Source organism: Ptychodera flava, chromosome 9 (genome assembly GCF_041260155.1).
Source record: "Ptychodera flava strain L36383 chromosome 9, AS_Pfla_20210202, whole genome shotgun sequence".
Lineage (NCBI taxonomy): Eukaryota > Metazoa > Hemichordata > Enteropneusta > Ptychoderidae > Ptychodera > Ptychodera flava.
The window spans coordinates 38,853,133-38,877,737 of record NC_091936.1 but is presented as its reverse complement, the minus strand read 5'-3'; the positions used below and the strand labels follow the sequence as shown (position 1 = coordinate 38,877,737).

The 24,605-nt window shown below is 38.1% G+C and overlaps 1 protein-coding gene across 1 annotated transcript in view; it reads right to left on the bottom strand.

The window, feature by feature from the left end:
- The window catches only part of LOC139140937 (epidermal growth factor receptor kinase substrate 8-like), a 64,330-nt gene that overhangs the window by 11,079 nt on the left and 28,646 nt on the right, over positions 1-24,605 (bottom strand). Inside the window, 14 exon segments of the mRNA XM_070710442.1 lie at positions 219-403; positions 989-1,169; positions 3,060-3,283; positions 5,483-5,622; positions 5,625-5,669; positions 5,672-5,696; positions 7,596-7,714; positions 8,088-8,355; positions 9,164-9,313; positions 11,433-11,594; positions 12,656-12,714; positions 15,737-15,778; positions 16,898-17,019; positions 18,277-18,453. Coding sequence (XP_070566543.1) covers positions 219-403; positions 989-1,169; positions 3,060-3,283; positions 5,483-5,622; positions 5,625-5,669; positions 5,672-5,696; positions 7,596-7,714; positions 8,088-8,355; positions 9,164-9,313; positions 11,433-11,594; positions 12,656-12,714; positions 15,737-15,778; positions 16,898-17,019; positions 18,277-18,380 — 1,826 coding nt within the window. The 5' untranslated portion in view covers positions 18,381-18,453.

The window sequence follows — 24,605 nt, the reverse complement described above, 5'->3', positions numbered from 1 at the left end:
ATACACTTCTGTGAAATTCTTGTCAGTTGTCTAATGTCATCTTTGAAAATTCACGATTTATGACAAAAACAAATATTTGTTTTCATTTCTCAGAGCAATTGTTACAGAGCCGAAGTGTTAGATTGTTCATCAATCAGTATTGCAAAAGAAACCGTAGATTTACATTTACGTACACAGTTTAGAGAAAAACAACAAGAAAACGAAAAAGACAGACTGACCTGTCCACATGCTTAGCAACGTTGGCCTTGAATGCAGCCACTGCTGGGTCAGTAGTAGGGGTTAGCTCTGGCTTTTTGCTATGTGGCTGGTGCTGTGGTGGTTGCTGGCCTTGGTGCTGGGCAAAGTAGGTATCCCCATAGCTGGTGCCAGAGGGAGGTGGAAACTGAAAGACACGCTCCTCTCCCTGTGACGGTAGAGAAAACATTTCAGTGGTACATCAGTGGTGTAGATATATAATGAGCACAACAAGAATGACTCCGATGTAGTGTCAAACTTAATGCTCAAATTGAAAACTGTTCAAGATGCATACAGCACTTTGCTCATTGTTATGTTCATAACAGAAGCTGTTTCCCATTTATTTTATCGTAACAGCTACAAACAACAAAGTATCAAATCTGCAGCCGTTGTGAAATGAATGTATCTCCTATATTCCTCCATTAACATTACGTTTCCATTGCATTTAGCAAGGTATAGGGCCTGTCTGCATGACGACATTGTAATTTTTTGTCATATTTCAAGATTTTACAGATTTTTTTTGTCCCGAGTTGGCAGAGCATGCAAAACTTTTCTTTTTGATTTCCTAATCTTTTCTGTCAGTTTCAAGACCCATGGATTCCTTTCTGCACACCCAGTAAGGTTGCCAGCAATTTGTTTCCAAGCTGTACTCTTCTTTTTTTTGACCAACCCATTCCAAAAATTTATCCATAAACAAGTTAGCAAAAATTTATCCATAAACAAGTTAGCAAGGTATGACAGCTGTTCATCTCACCTCTATTTGGGCCTTGCGTACCTCCTCAGCCCTCATCACTGCAGCGGCATTAGCGGCAACGGCAGCTTCGATCTCTTCCCTAGCATTGTCTGGGTGTGAGTTAAACACTGGTGGCTCCCAGCCATCACGGAATTTGGGCACAACAAACGGAGGTACATATTGGTCCTTAGGCCAGGCAGCTCTGGGGAGACATAGATAATCCTGTTGTTGAATGCTGTCTTGCTTGTTTCATTGTAGATTGCATTTTCCATTTAATTTTGTAATATCTCATTTGTTTACATTTGATATATGATGAATGATTGTATGGTGTTGTATGGACCATCAGTGCTTCCTGTAGATGCTATTTCTACAAAATCTGCACAGATCCCCTCGTCAATCATGGCATTGAATACAAGAATATTAGCATTGACTTGATGAGTTTCTTCAAAGCATTATTTTTTCCTAACTAATCCTGCACATTTGAAGAAAACTAATATCTCTTAATAAAGAGATGGAACACTTTGACTCATTTTACACAAAATTTTTGAAGTTCTATCTGTTTACCATGTTACTTACTGACTGTTATACACCTGAAGTATAAACACACCATCAAAATTTCAAAAATCTTTCAAACGATTATTTAAAACAGAAGCAGCTGAATATCATTGATAAACAACTTTTTAAGGATGAAAATCATTACAAGAATTTTATACACATACATTATTAGCTCTAAAAAACTGCAAAAAGCCCGATACATGCCATATTTTCCATTCATTCAAAAAAAGTTACACAAAAATTTGTGAAGATACAATATCTGCTAGAAAATCATAGTTTGACATAAATGACTACCATTTACATGCCTGACTTATGGAGTGGAGAGCAGTAAGTCATCGGTAACAACAGTCACATGAAATGGCAACCCCGGCTGTATGGTAGAACTGTAGCTTCCCTAACTTTATGGTAAACTATGGCAGCCCTAACTCATGGTAGAAATATGACAGTGCTCACTTCATGGTACAACTATGGCATCCCTAACTTCATGGTAGAACTATGGCAGCCCTAACTTTATGGTAGAAGTACAGTCAAGGCTTGACCTTGGCCTGGAAATATCATAACTGTGTGGAGTTATTGTCATTTCAAATGCCTATTCACTCTGCACACAAATTAATTACATTGATAAAGATCTTCAGTTCACCACGGAAACTTAGGTTAATATTTTACACTAAAGATCGGTTGGACTGTTTTTTGCAGCGAACACTATCTCAAAATACTTGGTTGTTCGTTATTTGCAAAGCATACAGAGCCTTGTCGTAAATGAGATATAGTGCTGCAGGTATGGTAAAGTTCATCTTGTCGCAGTGCCAAGTTCCACAGAGATGTGTCCTGAGATTAGCTCAGTCCATCTCCCCTGGGACTTTTGATTGCCTGCAGATTTGATCAGCACCTGAAACCAGAGCTGTCATCGGAATTGCACAGCCTATCTAGGAATTATCTAGAATTCTGTGGGGAAGAGGGTCGTCATGATGTTTCACATCACTGACTGGTATCTCTACACTGCATGGCTTGACAAATGAAGAGTTGTTACAATTTTTTTGCGGTCTCTCATCAGACATGGCCTCATGACACAGATTAATCTGATACCATTCAACATTTCACCCCTCTTTTCCCTAATTGTGGGTCAAACCGTGCCATTGAAAACAATGAATATTCCAAAGTCTGGTGGCAAAACGGTGAAAGGGACTAGGTATTGCCTTGTGGAACTGAACTTGCAGACTTTGTATATACACTGATACATTCACACTACCAGAAACATAATCCTGAAACGCGGATCTACGTAATACAGATTACCTGGAAATTAAGTCTAATCATACATATGTCTAGGAACACTCTACATCTTAAATGGGTTTCAGGAAGAGGGGAACTTTTTTATGAATTTTTTTAATTTTTCAAAGTAACAAAAATTAACAATTTTTTCAGACTTTGTTATACACAAGCTCACTTCAGCATAAATGAATGGTCCCTCTACATAGCAACGATGTTTCCTGACCTACAGCTTTCCACCATTGAGACTACTTTCATATATAGTACTCACTTTGGTGTTGTCCATGCAGGTCCAAGCGAGACCCAGAGCTCCCCCTCCCTTGATGCCAGGCAGTTCCTAAGAAGTTCAATGGCTTGAGGTGTGAGTAGTGGTGAGACGACAGTCCTTGCCAGCTCAGGTCCGTTGCAACTCTGAATGATCAGTTCCAATGGTGTAAATAGAAAGTGAACCAGCTCTGGAGCATTTGGATCATGGATGTGCGCTTTCAGTTTAGCCTGGAGGAAAATAAATCATACAACAATATTGCATCATGGCCTGTGATTACACTTGAATTTGTGAAAGAAAAATTTTGATTCCATCATATTTTCAACTTGCGCATAATTATTTATCACCACTTTCATTTTGTTTTGTTCATCCTGTCTGCAAAGAGCAAATTTTACATGTCAATACGGTAATGGGCAAAATGGTCTGGAAAGCTATAATTCATGCTGACCAGACAATATTCTCACATGACTCTTTGTAAAGGTGACAAAAGATGCATATTGATATTAACGACATCTTCACATGTATGAAGATAAACAAATCTTTGAATGGCAATCATTCACGTGAGATGCTCCTCTTTCAACAGTGATATCACATGCATACAATAGCCACACCCGTCACTTAGGTCTGCCTCTGTGACACAATTTGAACATTGGCATGTGTTTCAAAATACATGATTTATGATTTTCATCAAGTTTTAATTTTCCTATATGCCAAAGCCATGATCTTAACGTTTCTCTGTTTGACTACAGGATGAGGAGAGAAAATTTTACCATACAATTTTGAATTGTGCAATTTACCTGCAAGAGTATGACATTGATGAAAGGATTTTGGGGCGATGTAAATGGGGCATGACGGCAGGCATTGGGCCCTTGTGTGGACAAAACTGCCCCTGAACAAAAGCAGAACACTAGACTAGAGGGGTGAGTCAGTCCAGTGGTATGGGTCTGGGACTACCAATTTTTTATGCTTGGGCCAATGAATTTACAATTCAGCCAGTCTGATGGACTAGTGAGAACTGATGGTCAAATGCAAGGCCAAAAATGTAGCCAGACACAAAACTGGTCTATGACCCACATGGACTAGCACATACATGATGAATTTGAACACCCCCTTGCCATACAACTCAGGTACCCACATCCATAAAAGAGGTGATTTATGTTGAAGATAAATAGTAACGCCACTTTACCACCTTGTTCCTTTCAGTTTTTATTGACTCAAAGGTCAGACACACAGCAGAAAGCGAGTCATGTTTTATGGACATTTAAGAATTTCAACAGGTAAAAACAGTGTTTTGGATGGCCGCCTTCTCAATTGTTTGTTAAATATTTACTCTTACAAGCACACCTGGATAGCATTGGTGTCCACTTGGTTTCTACTGAACACAAGCAACACATGTGCATGAACTTGACTTTGTTTACTTTGCACCTTTATTTCTGAATTTCATGGTATTACTTTGACTAGGAGGGCTATTGTCTCATCTGTACTGCAATACTACCCTATCTCTTGACTTACAATTGTGTGAATTTCTTGCCACAAAAGAATTCCAAATTTTTTTACAGAGCCTTTGGATTGTGACTTATATGTTTGATTTGCAGCCAAGAATACATGTTACAATAAAGAAAACTCAGGTTTTCTTGGAATTTAATGAGTCTATGCCTTATACAGCAGCATGGAAGAGGAATTGTGTTACCGGACCATTCACAATCATTTGTACGGCCACATTTGTATTTCTCTCCTGGGACACAACAGATTCTCTCAGATGAAAGTTGAAGGGCACATGGATTGGTGTGACTGAAGTGGAATGACTGGATCAACAGTCGGATAAATTGAGAGTATTGTCCAGATTAGCATGTAATATTTCACATGGCTGAGCATTCCTTAATGTGTTGACACACTCCTATGGACCAGAATTGGGGTACAGTACAAGCACTGGTTAGCAATTACCAGTACTCCAGCCCTTTCAGACACAAACTCAGGGACTCGGTAACACATCTTTTGTCCTTGAATACTCTGTTCCCCTGCATTGTTCAACGTGTTCAGAGAGAAAGAATGTTGTAATGTCATCGAACTGCCATCAATCAGGCTATCATTGTCTGATCAACACAGAAGACCATGTGTCCCCTAAGGATGTTACCCACGCTGTAACTGCTCCACACAGCATTAATTCTAGCAACATTTGCAAAATTAACCAATAAACAGATGCCTATTTGAAATGAATGAATGACGTACTTGAACTAGGAAACACTACTGGTTAGTTTTCTTAATTGCTGACTGATAAACTATACATTACATAGGACAGATATTGGCATACACTCTGTACACTGGATGGCTCCTTTATGTATATTTCAGCCTTTGCAGCAAGGTAACCTAGCATCCGACAAGACCCCTCACATGAAACTGACGAGGCAGACAAGACTTGAGGTACTCACCAGTAAATTGAAAGCAAATTTTATTTTCTGGAAAACGTCAAAATACTCGTCTTCGGAAGGCGGTCTGGATCTGGCCTGCAGAACACCATCTCCTGCTTGTTTCTTCTTGCTTTTACGATTCTTTTTCCTCCGTGCCAATCATTGTAGGCATCCGCCGCCTTCTGTAACTTGGCCACAAAATATTCACATCACTGAAGCAGTGGTTGAGAATTTCCTGAAAAAGAAAGAAACAGATAACTTTAAGATGAGGTGGTGTATCTTCCTTGAGTTTCATCCTGTCATCCACTGCCTTTTATGTACACAGAGGTCTGGCCAAGCCACAGTGCAATGGTGTTGTAACAACAGCTGTGGGGTGACATGATAGAAAGATGTTCATTCTCTTACGGGACCAATAGAAAACCATAAATGCATGTGTCTGTCCTGACTGATGTAACAATGGTGCAAGCGTATATGAAATAAGATACAGAACCATTTTTTTGTAGGAATATAACCTGTTATGGCCACACAAGGTGGTCTGCAGCATCGAAAAATTATACAGACGTCTATAAATACCTAAAACATCATGCAGATCCCAAACTCAACACTTGTCTATTAACCATTAGAAGTCACAAAATGGTTGCAACTGTAGCAGACTTGCCATCACCAGAAATAGACTGACTCATTCCACTTCTTCTTTACATTGTCTTTTAAAGCAGGAAAGAGTTATAAATTTTGACACACGTCAGAGATCTTACCCTTTGAGGAGCAGTACTTCCGTTTTTTTCATAAAAAACCAAGCCTCACTCTCACACCACATATCAATGTTAAATCCTTCACTGACCATACCAAGAATTATTTGTTTTCCTCCGAAATGGGTCTCAAGACCATACCTACACATTCAGAGCCTTAGGTATTAAATCATACGGCCATTTAAAGAAACTTCTTTGTTTGCCGTCTTTGGATTTTTGAAAAATCAGCCAGCCAGGGAAAAGAACAAACACAGAACAAAAAACACAAATGTATTAACCTAAGCTCATTATTTATTTGGTTTATTTTGGAAAAATAATATTGTCCTTTGTAGTATTGTCAACATTGTTTTTGTTTTCTCAATTTCTCTGAAAACCTACCAGCATGTGGACAATAAACAAAGAATTTCATTTTAAGTGCCTAATTAATAAAGGAGCAAATAATATTTCATCTCTTTTTGAATTTGAGCAGAACAGTCTGGTACGGCCAGTTCCACCAAGGCAAAAATTATAACTCCAAACACGTACACTAATATCTGCTGTGAGCCAAGTTCCAGATCACTGCACTACCGGTATTTCCGTTGAAGAACACCTAAGACAGAACCCCTTCAATATGACACATATGCCATGGTGTAAACTGGGTTGGGTTTTTCCAAGAGCACAGTTAAAATGGCCATCACAGTGAACAGGTATAAAAAAAAGTAAATGTCACTAATTTTTCCTTGAGAAAGGAGCACTTTGCCATTCCCAACAGTCAATCTAACAGATTCTTGATGAACATGGTGAACAAGCTATGAATTTATTACAGTTTGCTCACTTTAAAACTGATACAATGTCCAGTCTGGCACACTGACTGGTTGTGAACTGAACTAAAGTGGAGCCAGGCCTCTGCACTGAACCTAACGTATCTCACCCAGCACCATCTGAAGATATGATCTTCACCCATTCTTTCAACTGACATTTCTATCCGATACACCTGTTTACACAGCAAATTTTCCCATATTTCTATACCAGTTGGTAAATATGTACTATAGGGAAGACTTATAGACCAATTAGAATGTTTCAGAGAGTGTTGGGTGTAAGGGGTTGCAAGCTGTGCAATGTTCACAGTAAATAATTCATGCGAAAGATACAATTGTTGACAAGTCAACAGCACTCCACAAAGATGATGAAAGGTTTTGAATGAGAAAAACCTAGGTTCAGATTCTTTCTACCTCCGTGTATTTGAGAACACAAAGCAATATTGTGTGAAGCTCAGGAAAAGGGAACACATCTAGCTGATGATGCAACTGATATTTATCACTTTCCTTTCCTCTACGGCATATTGTCTGCTTTTTTTAACTCTTGCCTCTGATCAGAAAGTTGTCATTTGGTTTCCATTTACTCACCACATCCCTCTCCGTTCTCAGAGCCAGCATTTCGATTGAGTCGTCATCCTTTCCTGATGGTTTGCCTGTTGGAGATCGTACAGGCATTGGAACTCTGGGAACACCTCGTTGACCGTTCTCTGTTGGTGAAGACAAGAAGTTGAATACATTCAGCACCTGCATCAACTATTTGGCTTTAATTTGTAAACAATGCAAACACAATATAGCAGTTCACTTTGGTTAAGACAGATAAAAACCACTATGAAGAAAAAGCGAACTGAATATATCTGACAAGCGATAAAAACTCAAAATATTAGCCTTTCGAGTAATTTGATGAATTTTTGAAATTTCTAGTGCATTTTCAGTTGCACATTCCCCTCTAACTTTCTGTCTTGTCACCCCTGGCTTCCCCTTGCTGTGGTACATCTCTACAAGAAGACGGTGGGAATATACTGAAATTTGCCAGTCAGGGGGGGCTGAGATACAAATCTTTGAAATAAACTGGAATTTTACCTTGCTTTGCCGCAGCAGTGTACAGTGCTACTTTATTCCGTACATTCCCTTCTGAAGGGGGTTCTGGTGCCATTTCCCTCGGGGGAGGGGGGATCATCATATCCTGCTGGTATGGAGGATACTCCGGATATGGATGGTGCTGGGCAGACGGAGGATGGTGTCTTTGGGGATGAGGAGGCACTTGGGGAGGAATCTTCTTTGGTTTTTTCTTAGTTTTGCCGGTTGCATAGTCGACTGCGTTTTGTAAGTCACCGGAGATTACATCAGCCTGGTGGAATGTAAAAAGATGAAATTTAGATCCGCATCAAGAGAACCCAAATCTGACATGGTTCTCTCTGGTCATCCATGTTTCCATGGCAACATGTGACATGGAATGCTGTTCCCATCTACAAAATGAATTTGCACATGCAATGTAAATGAAATTAAAGTTACGGTTCCCATGATGTAGTTTTATGTCACTCAATATTTATCCATGCGTCTGATTTACTCTTCAACTACAAAGTCCCTTACAACACTGACAAGTCCGACAAATCTACTGGACAGGTATGACAATACCCATGCGTAATGGTGCCAACACTATAAACTTAAACTTCAACCTAAATTTATAGGTGATCACCTGTCATCAAAACACTGGATAACATCAATTTATTCAACAGTATCAATCATCAAGATTTCCAGTATTGATTCAGGGCTAGGGGTCAACTGCCACATAATTTGACCTGCCCTACTTTATGAAACTGGGTCAGTGAAATTCAGAAAAAAATTTGTTTGGTAAGCTGACTGTTTGAGAGGCTCTTTGTATGACAAATTTGGATTTTGAAGATCTAAAAGACAACAGCTGCAAAGAAACTTCTCAGTGGTATTTCTCATATAAAAAATATCCCATCACAGCTGGAAGTAAACACAAAGTGTTTGTGCACATACCTTTATGCATAACCTAAGGAAACACCTAACACTCTCTGTCATAATGCCTGTTAAAAGGAAAACGTTTCCATCCACCCATGGAAGTAGAAACCAAAACACAACGTCACATAAAACATATACAGAGAACATGAAGAGAAAGGCTTGGAACTTACTGGGATGTGATCACACTGGAAGAGATGCATATCTGGGTTTTTCTGAGAGCTGTCCTTGCAGGAGAAGACTAACACACTATTGTAATTACACTCGTTTATAACTGCAGTTGCCATGATGATGCTATTCAGTGGAAAATTTTCCAGAGTTTCCTGTGAAGAGAATACAGATATTTACAGTAGGTTATCAATAAATGACACAAGTTCAGGTTATTTTGAATCTAGCAGAGCTCATAGCTTTAAAGGGATCATAGATGCGACTTTTCATATTATAGTATTGCATAGTGTATAGTGTATTATTATACATCTACCATCGAGAACAATAGAATTTAGCGTGCGCTAAAAAAGCCGTACGGAACACCCGTTCCGTAACACGTACGGTTTCAAGGCGCCCCATTCCCTGCGGCTGTATCTGCGCGTTCACTGTTGAACGGTTTCAAGGGACCCCTTGGACGAGTGCCAGAACAAGTCTCGCGCGCGCTCTGTACGTACGTATGTGTGTAGTGCACACACTCCAAAACTTGCAGAAGCGCGTCCGAGGTAGCGTTCCACACTGGCGCGATAAAATCGGAAGAAAAATTGTTGACATTGCACGAAAACGGTCACTACTCTGACATTTTGATGCCCCGATCAGGAATGTAAGATGTATAATAATAAGGTTATTACGAAAATACCGCAAAGGATGCACTCGGACATTGGCGCCGCGCATCGTCCTCCGCTTCATTTTGGGCGATACGCTGCGCCAATGTCCTTGTGCATCCTTTGCAGTATTTTCGTAATAACCTCATAGTATTGCATAGTGTATGATGTAGAATTGCATAGTGTAAAATATGCGATGTAATTGTCAACCTATGAATTCTAGGTCAGGCTAGAATTCAATTATCAACAGTTTACACCGGACATTACACACATACAGTCTATGTTGACAAGTAGAACATTACCGGTACTAATCTCGACATAAGTTTGGGAGTAGGGCAACAAGCTATATTGTACAGACAAAACAAAAACACTGGAAAATATATCAAAAGTTATACCTTATGGAAAGTTTAAAGGGAAACAGTGTATGTGAAACAGCAAGAATGAATGTCCTTCAATTTAAACATCTGACTGGAATATAAAACTGGACTTTTCAAAATCCTGCTTTCAGATGTGTATCTCATACTTTTTTAATCATTGTAAAATGTTTATTTTTGACTTTAACAAAAGCAATAACCATAATCCATAGCTAAAAAAACATATTTCTGACAAAATCGACCAGTCAATCATGGTAACAGGTTACTCTATTTTGATTAATTAAAGCAAGTGACAAAGGTGAGAGTAAACGAGTAAAATGGCTGAAACTGGTCAAAGGATAAAGCCAATATGAAGGAAAAATAATAATGAGTCAGTTGTCTTAACCCTTTGAGCGCCAAAGTCAATTTTTGTCACCTTTATAAAATGTACCCCTGTCAAATTTTTTCAAATTTTTGTCAAAATTCTGATGTAAAACTGTAGTCAATGAAATGTGAAACCCTTTTGGTCCAAAATTATGAAAAAAATACTGAAAAATTCATAAAAAACTGGTAAAATGTTGCACTAAAATTGTGGTGGGAAAAATTACAGCACTCAAAGGGTTAATACTAATACTAATATTAATAAATGATGAAAGAGCTCATCATTTAAAAGATCAGTAAATTCCATATTTGACTTTTTCTTTCTGTAAAATCAAATGTGGTTTGAACATCTCTCCTCGCCTTGTCAGACTACAAACAAGACAAAGTTACAAATACTGCCTGAACTGCTTTCAGAGTGTAAAATAGCAACTGCGTCACATGACATCAACAAGGTGAGTCACCAGACATGGCTATTGAAATCAAATTGAACGTTCCAGGCAGAGCAAGGCATGTTGTTTTCTTTTCCCACTGTGTTGAAAACATAACAAACCCTTGTTGGTTCCACAAGCCAGTACCTTGCATAATGCTTACAAATTCTTATACAACGGTCTCATGCAAAACTAACGCCAGCGGTAAATTCTGTCTGATTTCATATCACATTATCAGTGGTAAAATGTTGAAACATTTCCCTTACCATAGTCAGACGGCAAAACGTTCTTTGCGTAAAGCTTAGAGGAGATGTCATGTGCATGAAAATATGGTGAGTTGCAAAACTTATCCAACCATGAGATAAACTAATGATAGCTTCGGTTCACTGGATCAATTCACCATCACAAGACAATCAGACAAAATCTCCCCGCGAGGAAAAACATATTTTGTATCGCTCTGTGATTACTCACCTGGGTTTCATTGTCTATAAGTATAATTTCTCTATCTGTCAACTGTAGCGTCATCTCTTGGCTCCATATTTTTCCCTTGGCATCCATTAACTTCAACTTGCGGATGCTGTCCTCCACTGTCAGCACGGCTTCTTTCCTATCCACGGAGAAAGTCGCCAAGTGCTGGAAGAGAATACAGTAAAGTGTGTGAATTTGATGGGCACTGCTTGCAGGGTATGTATTACACTGAATAAAACATATAAACCATTCCAATCCAACTGTGCCTGCCCATTTCTAGCTTTCATACACAAAAGCACCACTGCTGACCAAAATGCAACACAATGTTGGGATTACGGATCACATACGCCTTACATAAGGTTACTTCACTCTTTTTAACTTTTGAACACCGAGCACAGTCACATAGACAGCCCTGCCTGCCAATTTGCCAACAGCTGAGCTCCTAAAATATTATCAGTGTGTACACATTTTTTGTTTCCACTAAAAATTCATAAACAGTAAGAGCACAACTGGATAGGCTTTAACAACAATTCTCCAACTTAAAAAATGAAAATGTGTGTCTTTGTCAACTTTTTGAATACAATCACATGTACATAAAATATTTTGGTGAATTTTTCAATCATATAACAATATTGTTTCCAATTCTTCGATATCATTACAGTGGCGATGAATTTTTTGTCTATCTGTAGAGTTTATTTGCATTTCAGGAATGCCAGCTTTTGTTACAAGAAGTCTTCGGAAAAGTTAGCTTCCCAAAATTGTGATTTTTGAAGGCTGGCTTTTTGAAGAAAAGTTCATACAAGGTTTAGCTTTGGGGCTTCACTATCATTTGATATGTATATTTGATTACACTTCTTCAAATTTTCTTTTAAGAGTTGAACTAAAAACCGTTGGGTTGACGAGAGTAAAGTCAAGATTTGGGCAACACAGGACAAGATGTACAAAATGCTGACCAAATAGTTCATTGAACCACAGCCACTGCAAAACACAGGCCAATGTACTTCTTGGCAACAATCATTTCCACATCTGTTGTGAGGGTATTGAAGTCACAACAAACAGTTATTCAGCGTCCAACTCATTGTGTCGGAGGAAAATGGCTTGTAGCAACTTGGCACAGCTATTACTGTTGGTGTTTGAACGTTGGAAGGAACAAACGTTCATTTTCCAGTGACTTATGCAGATTCAAATTGAGCAACTCCAACGGCATTCACCAGAACAATACTTACCTCCACAGGGTAGAATGTATTGTCTGGACCCTCATGTCTTGTCCAATTTCTTCTTTGTTCTGTTAAAAAAATTAAAAGAAAAGCATTGTCATAAGGAGGGTAGGAGTACTATGCACCACATTCTATACAAAAAAGATATTAATATGGAACTTGCTTTGAGTTTGATTGGTAACCCAATAAAATTGTATCCAGATTTTCAGAACTTCACCAGGAAGTTCAAGGAAGGGCTATTTCAACCTACTTTCCTAATTTCTCTGTTCATGTACCCCATGTTAAACCCTGGAATGCCCCTTAGTCTGGGTGGTAAAGTGTTGCAGTTTGAGCATCATTGCTGGATGGCATACAAAATATTGAAATGTATTTCGTGATTGATGTTCTTTGTCTTACAAAGAATAAAAACAACGACAAAAATACATATTGCCATTGTAAGGGCATAATTTGTAGTTTAAAAGGGCCAGAAATACAAAATCTACATAGTTTAAAGCCTGTGGTGATGAGAGAAAAACGAAGAAAAATTAAGCATTTTAGTGAAGAGATGAAACCAGACAATCTTAATTAGTGATGTAACCATTTCAATCCCATTTCCCTGCACACAGGTCGAGACTCGCCATTGAAAACAAAGGCTTTGGCTAAGTCATGTCAGTGACGGGGGTTCACTCTGATGAGGTTATACAGTTTTAACCTATCCATATGATGATTGTCGTTCACAGTATAACTGAACTAATAGGTCAGAGGTCACAGACATGGATCTACCAGTTAGGCTTACAGAGTTCAAAGGTTAATCTGTAAACTGAAAGGCATGTCAATCACACGGTATAAGGATTACAGGAGATATGCCTTTAACGGAGAGTAATTTACTAAATAGTGGAAGTTAGACGACTCTGTGGAATTTAGAACAAAGTATGACATGGGTCAATGGTTGATGCCTGCATTAGTTAGTAACTACTTATCAAATGCTTTGGGCTACCATATCTTTTGCATGATTTCAATACAATTACCATAGTTTGCCTTTTTTCATGACACAATGGCCATGATTGTTTGAGTTTCAAATGAAAATGAATGAAACGATGTGAGAAAATGGGAGACAGAGAAATAAGAAAACAAAAGGTTCTTGAAGTTTTTTAGTAACGTTGGCCAAATGTTGTATATCATTCACAGAAATACCCTATAATTACACTCATATATCACATACATGAATGATGAGACAAATATCAGTGTTTCTTCAATAGATCAATGACACTAACAGGTAACTTAGGGGCATGATAAAACTTCACACCAATTAACATTTTCACTTTTCCTCCATGAGGGCAATAGTTACTAAAGTGAACTGCCCGGGTAAATCTAAATAAGAAACTACAAAGTTAGAAGCTGTATTGGTCAGCACGGCGTGTGCGTGTGTGCGTTTTTGCCCGGTACAGAAGCAGGGAAAAAACTTACGCCTTTACAATCTGTTGATAAGAAATGTTACGAGTTAGTATGCAAAAAATCAAGCCCAACCAAGATCTACAATTAATTTCTACGGTGCACTGCAATGATACAAGATGTTAACCATCAGAAGGGATTGACTCTGAGACAAGATTTATAGCAATATCATTCTGTAAATCTACAATGATCTGTGAGTGCAACCAATGTACCTCCTCTAATTTTATTATAATTTCTAAGGTCTTTGGTCTTTTAATTTCTTTGTTTACATATACATATATATATATATATATATATATATATATATATATATATATATATATATATATATATGTCATCAAACAAAGAATTCAAAAGACCTTTGAAATTAAAATAATGTAGTAATATAATTTATATTTATTTTTCCCCTTCCTTCCTTCCCCGAAATGAGAAAAGATTTGCTATTATGAGTAAATGTCAGAATGTTAAAAGTGTTTAATCTGGTAAAACCAGATGAGGTATACTGGTTTACACATCTGCTACACTAACAGTATTCAACCACAAAGATCTTGGATCCACAGTTTACACTGGATGGAGTACAGAGGGATGTTGACTTTGTCATAAAGGGTAGCTACTGCATTTACTCTTTACCAGTAGCTACTACCAATTGCCATCAAATGACAAATGATAAGCACTGAGCGATCCTTGTTAAGCTAAATACTTCCTTGCAAAACGTCAGTTGAAAGCTACAGCTTGGCAAATTGTTGAATGTGAAAATTTTCCAGACTAAAACAAATACAAGTGGACCCTGCTTTCCAGAAGAGTACTGTACAACTACATATTGTTCAATTAAAAGTGTAAGAATTGCTCATTAATAAAGATACATGTATTGTGTGTCAGCAATCAGTGTATCTGTTCTTTGGGCAGAAACATCAAAACCATACACTTCAGGGACTACTCAGAGCAATATTAAAACCTGAAGTCAGCAAGGCAGGTTAAAGGTATACAGTCACTTGTAATCTAAATATGCCCATATACGGTCAAAGGAGTGATCCTTGGTAATCAAAATGCCCATGTGAGGGCGCTGTTTTTAAAAAGTGGCCACCCGCTTAAAATCTTTGATTGGTTAGATGACCTTTAACGGTTGTGTTTGCCTATTCAAGTCAATCGTCAATTAAATTTCACACATGTACTGTATATGCATAACCAAGTAAATGTCGGGCTGGGTTGTACTCAGATATACAACATTTGCACACAAGCACACGGAAACATCGCATACATGAGCAAAGATGTATAAAACACACACACACACACACACATGCAGTCAGTTAGGACATACACTGCCTGAAAGATGCAAACTAAACTGATACATTGTATGACAAGGTATGAACTGCCTCAGCATCACTGCAATTATGCTTACATTGTTGACCAAATAGAGATGAATTTGAGTAATTGAGGGGAGGCAACAGAAAAGGGGGAGAGACGGAGAGGATGATAAAATTAGGGTATTACTATATTAGGGTTGAAAATGGCAATGTCAAAGCATATAAAAAACTATTCAGACAGACTTGGTTAGGAAGAGATCACAACCAGCAGAGTTTCTAGTGCACATCTACATGTAGAGTTGTCCATTTGTGTTTCAAGTCTACAAGAAAAAGCAATGTTTATTAAGACACATACTATACATTTTGAGTTTTCCTTCGGTCCACTGTCTCCGAATCTCTGAAATCAGAAAACGGGAGAGAAAACCACAATATCTGAATGCTGTGATGCTGCTTGATGTCTGGTATGGATGTTATGTGGGTCTGCCTCTCAAACAATAATGATAAATATGTACAGTTCACACCCAGTGGAAGAATGGCATTGTACTCGTTAAAATAGCATTTAAAGGTTGACATGTATATTAGAACACAGTCCACGGTGGAGGGACAGTAATTGGAATAACAGCAAGCTGATGACAGTTGTCATAATAAACATAGCAACATGTATATGGGTTTCTAACAACAATAACTGAACTATGAAAATAAACAAACAATCAAATAACTTTATCTCAAAAGCTTGATTGACATAATATCTTATATCGTGGGGGAATTGGTGATATTAAAGTATTTTCACAACCTTTTTTTACAGGTGGATTCAACTTGTGGGAGGAAATGAGTGTGTGCTTTATAAACAGACAAGAAATCATGCTGTAATTTGCAGTGCACGTACTTTATGTACAGGACATTACGAATTTCTGCGTCACCGAGATCGTTGGTGGATTCTTAGCTATTGCGACTGTCTGGTCAACACATGTACAACTTTTTTTATGCTTGTCGACACGATCTATCTTTAGGAAATATTACTAATCCACTTGGATTAGTTAAAACATCAATAAGGGCAATTCTGTAGATGAGCACAGCCATATATTTCCATGATACCAGTACCGGTATATGTTACAACTAACGACACACTGAAGTACGATGAAATAATCACTGTTTAGACAGTTTCTTGGTTTCGTGCCATTTCTATAAACCATGTATGACCTCAGCAAAGTTAGGTTTCATCATGTGAGGATACACCATAACTACACACTTATCTACATTATTATGATATATGACATTCAACCATTTTTAACTGATTCTAAAGTAAACCGAATTGAAGGAAGATGAAACAAAGCAAACCTGTCCCTAAGAGGCAAGTCTTAGTGGAACAGAATGGAACAGAACATAATTACTCTCATTCACTGGTACCATTTGTTGATCAAAATTCTGACACCTACGATACACATACACGTACCAAAGCAAAAATAGTTAGCACTTGACAGCTACCATAACAAGGCCTGTAAGGTAAAAAGCTTACCGTAAATATCTTTTCCAGAGGCTGGCATTTTGCCTGGCTGCCCGGGTCCAGGCCCAGGCCCAGGACCATTTATCTGTTGGAGGTAGCCATTTGGTACGTATCCATTCTGTTTTTGGTTGCCACTGCAGTGAACGGAAAAAATAGAAATAATGACACCACATTAGCTTGAGGCATCAAAAGAATTCATCAACTTCTGCTGTCTTTGAACATGCGGGAGTACTACCTATCATCTGCATTTATCGTAAGTCAAATTTATGTTTCTTTGAAATAGCACATACACGTAGTAAACATCCACACATCCTGTTGCTCAAATTAAACATTTTTCAAAACATGAAATGTTAACAAGTCAGCTCTACATTGTATGAAGTACCTATATATATATTTTTATGAGATCTGAGGTCGTTGATCAAAATTTTATATCACAGTGAGCTAAATATTATGCTTTTATAATAAACACACTTCAAGAAGTTATGAGAGTTTCATTTACGCACACATGCACATAAATTACTAACAATGAGGCAAGGGAGACTAAGATTTGCATTGCAATGGAAAGCTTGTTGGCAAAATAGTAGTTTTATGGTCTAAATTGAAAGTGTTTTGTTCTAAAACTGTTTGTGCACTGGAAGCAATGTACAGAAAGACTGCCACAATAGTACACAGCAATTATGGATTGGAGTTTGCACTTTCACCTCCAATTCCAAGTATACTGGTTGCCCTTAGCCGATTGAAAATGACAGGTAGGACTAAATCCTAGTGGTTAAAAGGGTTCATAAAATAATGACTTGAAGTTAAAATCATCAACATTTAAACCTTTCCTGCCAGACAGTATCACTTCCCCATCAGCAAAGTCAGTAAAAAGTGGTATTGAGCCAAAACCACGTGTATTTTCACCCACTTGGCTTGGCATAATACAGTGGCTTTAGTCTGTAAAAATCATGTTTACAGTATCTCTGTTTTCAGGGCCTTCAAACATTCAATTTTCTTTTAAAATGCACGGTATGAGAAATATTGTGCTTCACAGGTTTAAACTCATTTGGTCTGATAATAAAATACAAACATGGTAGGATAAGGGATAAACCTTCATGGAAATCTGGATTTTGGAACAGCACTCAAAGTCTTAATTAAGTTACATAATTTTTAATGCTGATATTGGTCAATATTCCAATGCTAACATCTGCTCAGTATCCGGGCTGTAAAATTAGCAAACATGAACACTACAATACAGGCCGTCTAGAAGACACTTGGAACTTCCATGATTTATTACAGGATGCGAAGTTGACGGTTGTCTTCAGAAAATGCAAAAACGCGATCACAATACAGTCTCCAATCAAAGTTGACTTATGGAATTAGGACCCACAAAACGTAGCTGTGTGACTTACTTTTGCATTCCATTCATATAGGATGTCTGTGAGTTTTGGGAGTATCCAGAGTCATCCCAGACTTCAATGGGAGGCTCGGCTCTCCTGCCCGCATGCACCGGCATGGTTTACTCTGTGTACAGCGATGCCCTTATAGGCACTCCTCTGTCTCACAACTCAGATAGCCTCAGCTGCTGCCTGCAAAATTGAAAATAAAATGAAGCAAAATTAATTTGACATTTCAAATATTTGAGTGACGATTCAGTCTGAAAATGTCACCCTTAAAATCTCTCTAACAACTCATATATCTTCCATAATGCTTTGTGCCAACTTTGAAAATTTGAGTTTCACATAGGATGTAGAAAGCCAAAGTTTGAAAATGTTCCGTTTAATATCCCGAACATTGGTCCAATCACGTTATTCATGGCATTGAAACTGATTTAATAATAGTACGGTATGCCTCCTGTAATAAATGAGTCAACAGCTACATATGTATGGTATATATAAAGCTCGCTGAGAACCCTCTCCTCTGCTGGGGACATTCATAACTTGAGAGTACTGGCTAAGAATTGCCATAAGCACTCAATAGAAAAACAACAAAAAACAGTTTGTCAGATTATATTTCACATAATTTTCTGTAGCATTGCTGACTTAATCATAAAAGAACTTAATTACTGCTTCTTTGCACATGACGTATAATTGCTCATATTTAGTGAAAAGTTTATAAAAGCTTCAAAAGATTTTTCTACATTGACTGCAACGTAATGTACCGACCAGACAAGTATTTGCTTATCACGACTTTTACATGTCAAGTAAATGCTGACAGGTGTTTACATCCTCTGGTTTATTACATTTCATACATGCATCTGTAAACACACATGTACGGTACACACAAGTGTTCCTGTGTTCCTGTGCCCGTGGCATACCAAACGTTGAATCTTCACCTAGTATTAAGCATAGCAATGCAAAAGCATGACAAGATACATGTAGGTCAGCCAGTGATCATTTGCATTTATGTGAGAATGCTGATGACGATGGTCAACAGATAGTTGAGCATGGTTATGAATCGAAAACTTTTAGAGAAGTCACCTGTAACAGGTATAATCCATATGCATAACCTGTAATGACATCCTGTCAGATGCATTTCAAATACGTACATTTTTGGCTGAAACCTTGCTAAACGAAACTTTATACTATCCCTTTCACGATGATGACCTTTCTACGCAAATTTATACACTAGAAACAAATTATATATCTAAGCATGAAATTCAAACTGGTAACCTATCCTGAATTATTATCTCTATGTAGAAAACCTGATCTTAAGTTTTGATCTTTCAAACTCCAGGGTTGCAGAAAGATACCAATCTCTCCAGATTTCAAAATGAGTCCAACAAAGCTGCAGACCAGTAAAGAATGATAAGAATTTTTTGACTATGAAAATCTGATCCCTGGTGCTTTCCGGACTATAATGTCATAGGCTATAATTGAGGCAACACCAAAATGCTCATTTTGTGCCGTCGTTCTAATGAGACTGAAATACCAGTAAGGAGCCCTAAATCTTATCTTGATAACAACCTCTATGTTGCATTCAAATTGCTAGGGTCAGTAGCAACATGTTGAACATCACAGGGAAAATTAGACGATTTCAGCTTTTGAAGTATGTGTGCATACAACATGTTTGCTGTACGATCAAGATATGCAAAGTCTTGAATGTAATCATCACACTTGGATGCAAATCGATCATTCAATGCATCACATTCAAGTTAGAAGAATGAAAATTTTCCTGTAAACTTCATAAAATTTTTAAGTAGATGAAGAGCTTCTGCAGCTCCAATCTGGTTGTCTTCATCTTCATGATGTACTGGGTATGTTACTTTCCCCCCTACTGTTGAAGTAGTACTGTGAGTCTTCAAATTTGCACAAAGTTTTTAAAAGAACCTTTGTCAATATGAACGAGGGTACAGATTTCAGAATTGTACTCACTGTGTGACTGACATTCTCCTATTAGTACCTGGGAAAGTCAAATCAGTACTTGCAGAGTCTGCCACACAAGAACCGTCCACCTGTTTGTTTGACGACACACATATTTCATGTCCTAATTTATGACCTACATGTGTGATTCTTGCATTTGTAGTCCGTATTAGATGATTTCCACACAATAGCCCCTCAGGTAAAATCACTTCAGCCAACAATTTACTATTTGTAAAATCAATCCACCTTAAAGATGAATACATCCCTATGATAGTAACACTAATATCAAACTGATGTTTGACTCTACAAATATTGAAGGTATAAAGCTGAAGCCTTTTTGTTTAAACTTTTTTTCTTGTTTACTTTCTTTTGTTTGACTTAAGTGATAAATGAGTTTGCTGGATGTCAAAGGTTGGAATGAAACAGACCTGATTGCTTGGCCATTCTCATCATCAATGCATCTCATTTGTGTTTTTTGCACTTTTGGACATTTGCTATCGATCTATTTCATCCTGATCATGAAGAATATCCTGAAGTCCTCCCAACCATGACAAAACCTACATGTCAACACATCTCTTTCCAGCCGCTGATCGCCAAACCTGACCAGAATTCAGAATATTTTAACGACCACCACTGACCCATTACACAAAAAAAGTCACCTCTGATGCAAATCCAAATACCGCGGTTGCTGTTGAACACAAGAATGGCTGGGACCTTAAGTTGGCCGTTGGCATTCTTATGACTGCTGCCCCTGCCATGCATTAACAATGCTCTCTTTGACAGCCGCAACAACAACATACGCATGAGCCATTTCTGATAAACTTTCAAACAAAACTTTCATGCATGACATCCAAATTCAAACAATACATGCAGGCATGTAGAGTACCTATACCGCACACTGCTTCCCCTGAGAAGCTCGACACTTCAAGTTTTATGTCTCTTCACTTAGCTCCATTACTTTGTATTCCTCAGGTCTGACAAAATTCAAGGTGTCATCACACCTATAGATATCATGCTTTGGTGATTGTAATCACTTTTCTTTACCTTGTTCACTGTAGGGTCTACTTTGCGGGATCCGATGACTTCGCAGAGAACCCCCTGGTACGCCGATACACTGTTAAGTGCTGTAACCCAATACCGCAATCCTCTGCTCAATTTCTATACACCTATCCACATATGAATCTGGCGCACGGCTTTTGGATTTTACGGAGCTGCCTGCCCAAAGCAGAGCTATTGAAGCCTTGCTCTCTGAATGCACAGCCTTCCAATATGGCTCCTCCACACAAGTACACGGGTGATGTTTCTGTGACCTTTGCCATAGATGTGCTATCAATCACATCACAGCAGGTGCACTTTATACTCCTTAACTATCCTTTATATACACACATGTCATGTCATGTGATAACCTCAAACCAGATATTGACCTTCTGGCGAAAAAAGACCTCCGAATATTGCAATTCCTTCTACAGTGCCATGGAAAATAATGAACGATATCATGTTTTCTGCACTGATGAGGTCATCAAATCACCATGGTAACAGGGGTAACCAGGCAGGATTACGGTGGCTGGCATGGAAGCAACAGGTGTCTGTTTACTACATGAGCAACACTGAGCGGGTCTGACTCCATAAATCTCCCCAGGCTACTGTCAATGCAAACAAACGCAGCGTTTGCACAGAATCATTACCTAAACTTTGCCTTGATGAGTAAAATGAAAACAACATAAACATCTTTTGCTGATCTCAACAGTGATAGATAAATCTGTCTGAGGTATTACAAGCACGTCTGTCTTTTGAATCCCTAATTTATCAGGACTTCTGAGAATATTTAACAGAATTTTGTTATATAACAACCATTATCACATGTATGTGTATGACGACAAGCATATTGTGGCACATGCAGATACAGTATTAAAGTACATGTGAGTGTGTTTTATGCCAATACATACATGTATTTTCACGTGTTATGTCCATACGTAACATATCATTCCTAACAGTATGAATACAGTATAGATTATTGAATGTCTGGTCGTGTAAAGGTGTAAGGTATTTTATGCAAAAGACACTGTACACGTGGTTGTGAAAGCATTTCCTGATACATACACCATACATGTGAACTGAACTTTTAAATGCAATTACTGTGTTCGTACATCAGTCAAAAATACGAGCCAAGGCAAGCAAAGAGAAATGTATGCACTTGTCTTGTTGGAATATTCAAAATGCCAAATATAGTCATGTTTGTTTCTCCATGAAATGTCTAGTTCTACAGCAGATAGCAGACTTCCTGAAGGTCACGGGGTCAGCAACCAGCCAAGTCTTCACTCAAGTTGTTGCCCTCTGGCTAAGGAGAATGCTGAGAAGTGAATGCTGTTCATGGTTACGGGATGGACTACGTGCTCAACGACAATATGCAAATTACTTGTACCGTATCTGACAATACGCTGGCTCACCTGTCATATTTGCTGTATTTACACTGATACATGATGAAAGAGGCAGTATTAGACCCCACATCAGTGAGCCATACCTCACTGGCAAGCTGCCAGGCGAGATGGACAACCCAAGGGAATTCTTACGGAAACTATTGATTTTTTTTAATGCAACTCTTCTCCTTGGAAAAAACTAAGTCACTTCTTGTGCACATTTTCCTGACCTGTCGGGGAACTTTTCAAAAGCAGAGCAGTTCCCCGATGTCAACAAATCCATAGACTGGAATGCCTCTCTACATACGGACCATTCCGATCAATCTCCACCATAATACATTTTGTAACCAGGCATATTTTCTATTGTCAATGGCAATACCCACACAAAAGACAAGGCATGTAATCATCCCTATTCAACAAATAAAGACCTTTCTGCATATCAAATGCACACACCAAAAAGTTGTTTGTACCTGTTATATTCCTTTGGCTTTACAATGGAATGAAATGCTTTCATTTTGGCTGAATACAAGCAGGCTATTCTACAAGGAGAAGTGGACAATAGAACAAAGCATAATACAATAAGAGATGGACACGTTTTTTCAGGTTTATTTCAAGTTGCGATTTTATGACAATGTTTTCGGCAAAAACAAACTCTGAATTGGCAAACACAGGATTACATAGGCAACATCAATACTGGACACCTACGTGTTTTTTGACGTTGTTTTTTTAAGATCTTGTAACTATTTCTTTGCAAATTAAGTCATTATTTGGGCACATTTCTGTGTTCAACTGACTGTCTCAGTGTGTATACATGTGCATGTATTCCAGCTCTCCCTGTCAAACCCATAGCCTCATTGAATATACAGTGTATGAAGGGGTGATACTGCACTGTTGAGAGTTACCAGTACATATAGAGTCAAAACGAAACTGCACTAGTTGTAACTCAGGTTTTTATACTGTATGTGCTATACTATAAATGCCTGTGGGTACTTGTTTTGCTGTGGAGCAACAGAACAGCCTCGTCCATATGAGCATCATTGACACTCTGGACTTTGTCTTCACTGAGTGAAAAAGTACTACAACTGTTTGAAATTGCTTTACTTTGACTCAAACCCCCAAAATACAGTTTAATAATTCATCAGAAGTGAAGGAATACTTGAGAGTTCAGGACCTCACAAAGTCTCCAGGTTCAATATTGCCCGGTATTTGTTATTATTGCCTTGGCTTCAAACTTCCTGCCACTGAATATTTGACATAAAAAATGATATTGCACTGCAATATTGCGTAGACATACAAACCAGTCTGCTCACTGTAGTTTCAAAATATCTGAACAAAACCACTTCATAAGTTACTTCAGATTTTCCACCATTTAGTTTGACAGATGTTATAGGTATTGCTTTGTGAAGCTGGCCAAATCAGCGTGTCCACACACTCACAAAAACTTTTTCATCAATTTTGGAAATGTTTTGTACTTTATGACATATGATTTATTCTCACTCTACAATTTACAAAATACACTGAAAGACAATGGCTGTTTATAAGGAAAGATGTTAATTTTGTAAATGTTTTTTTAAAATACAGTGAACGAAACCTTGGCGTTGAGTGGCACCTACACTTGCACGTTCAGCAGGCTGTTTTCTTAAATGGCCAGTAACAAAAGAAATTTACATATAACAGTAGCTCCCAGACAGGAGGAAGCTCTTCCTATCTCCATGGAGAGGGTGGCCATCCTAGTTGACATAACTGGCTTGCAAAACGTATGTTTACAGTAGCAGAAGGACCTTGCCTATGATTTTAAAATCTATTCTTGAACTTTTCAGAATACAGTGTCTTCCCCTTTCAGGAATGTACATCCCCTGAATGTATATCTGAAGATAGTTTTACAGATAATATTCATGTATGATACAGATGGTAAAATAGAAGAAAACTAGAAATACCGGTAGAATACAAGTATAAATGGAA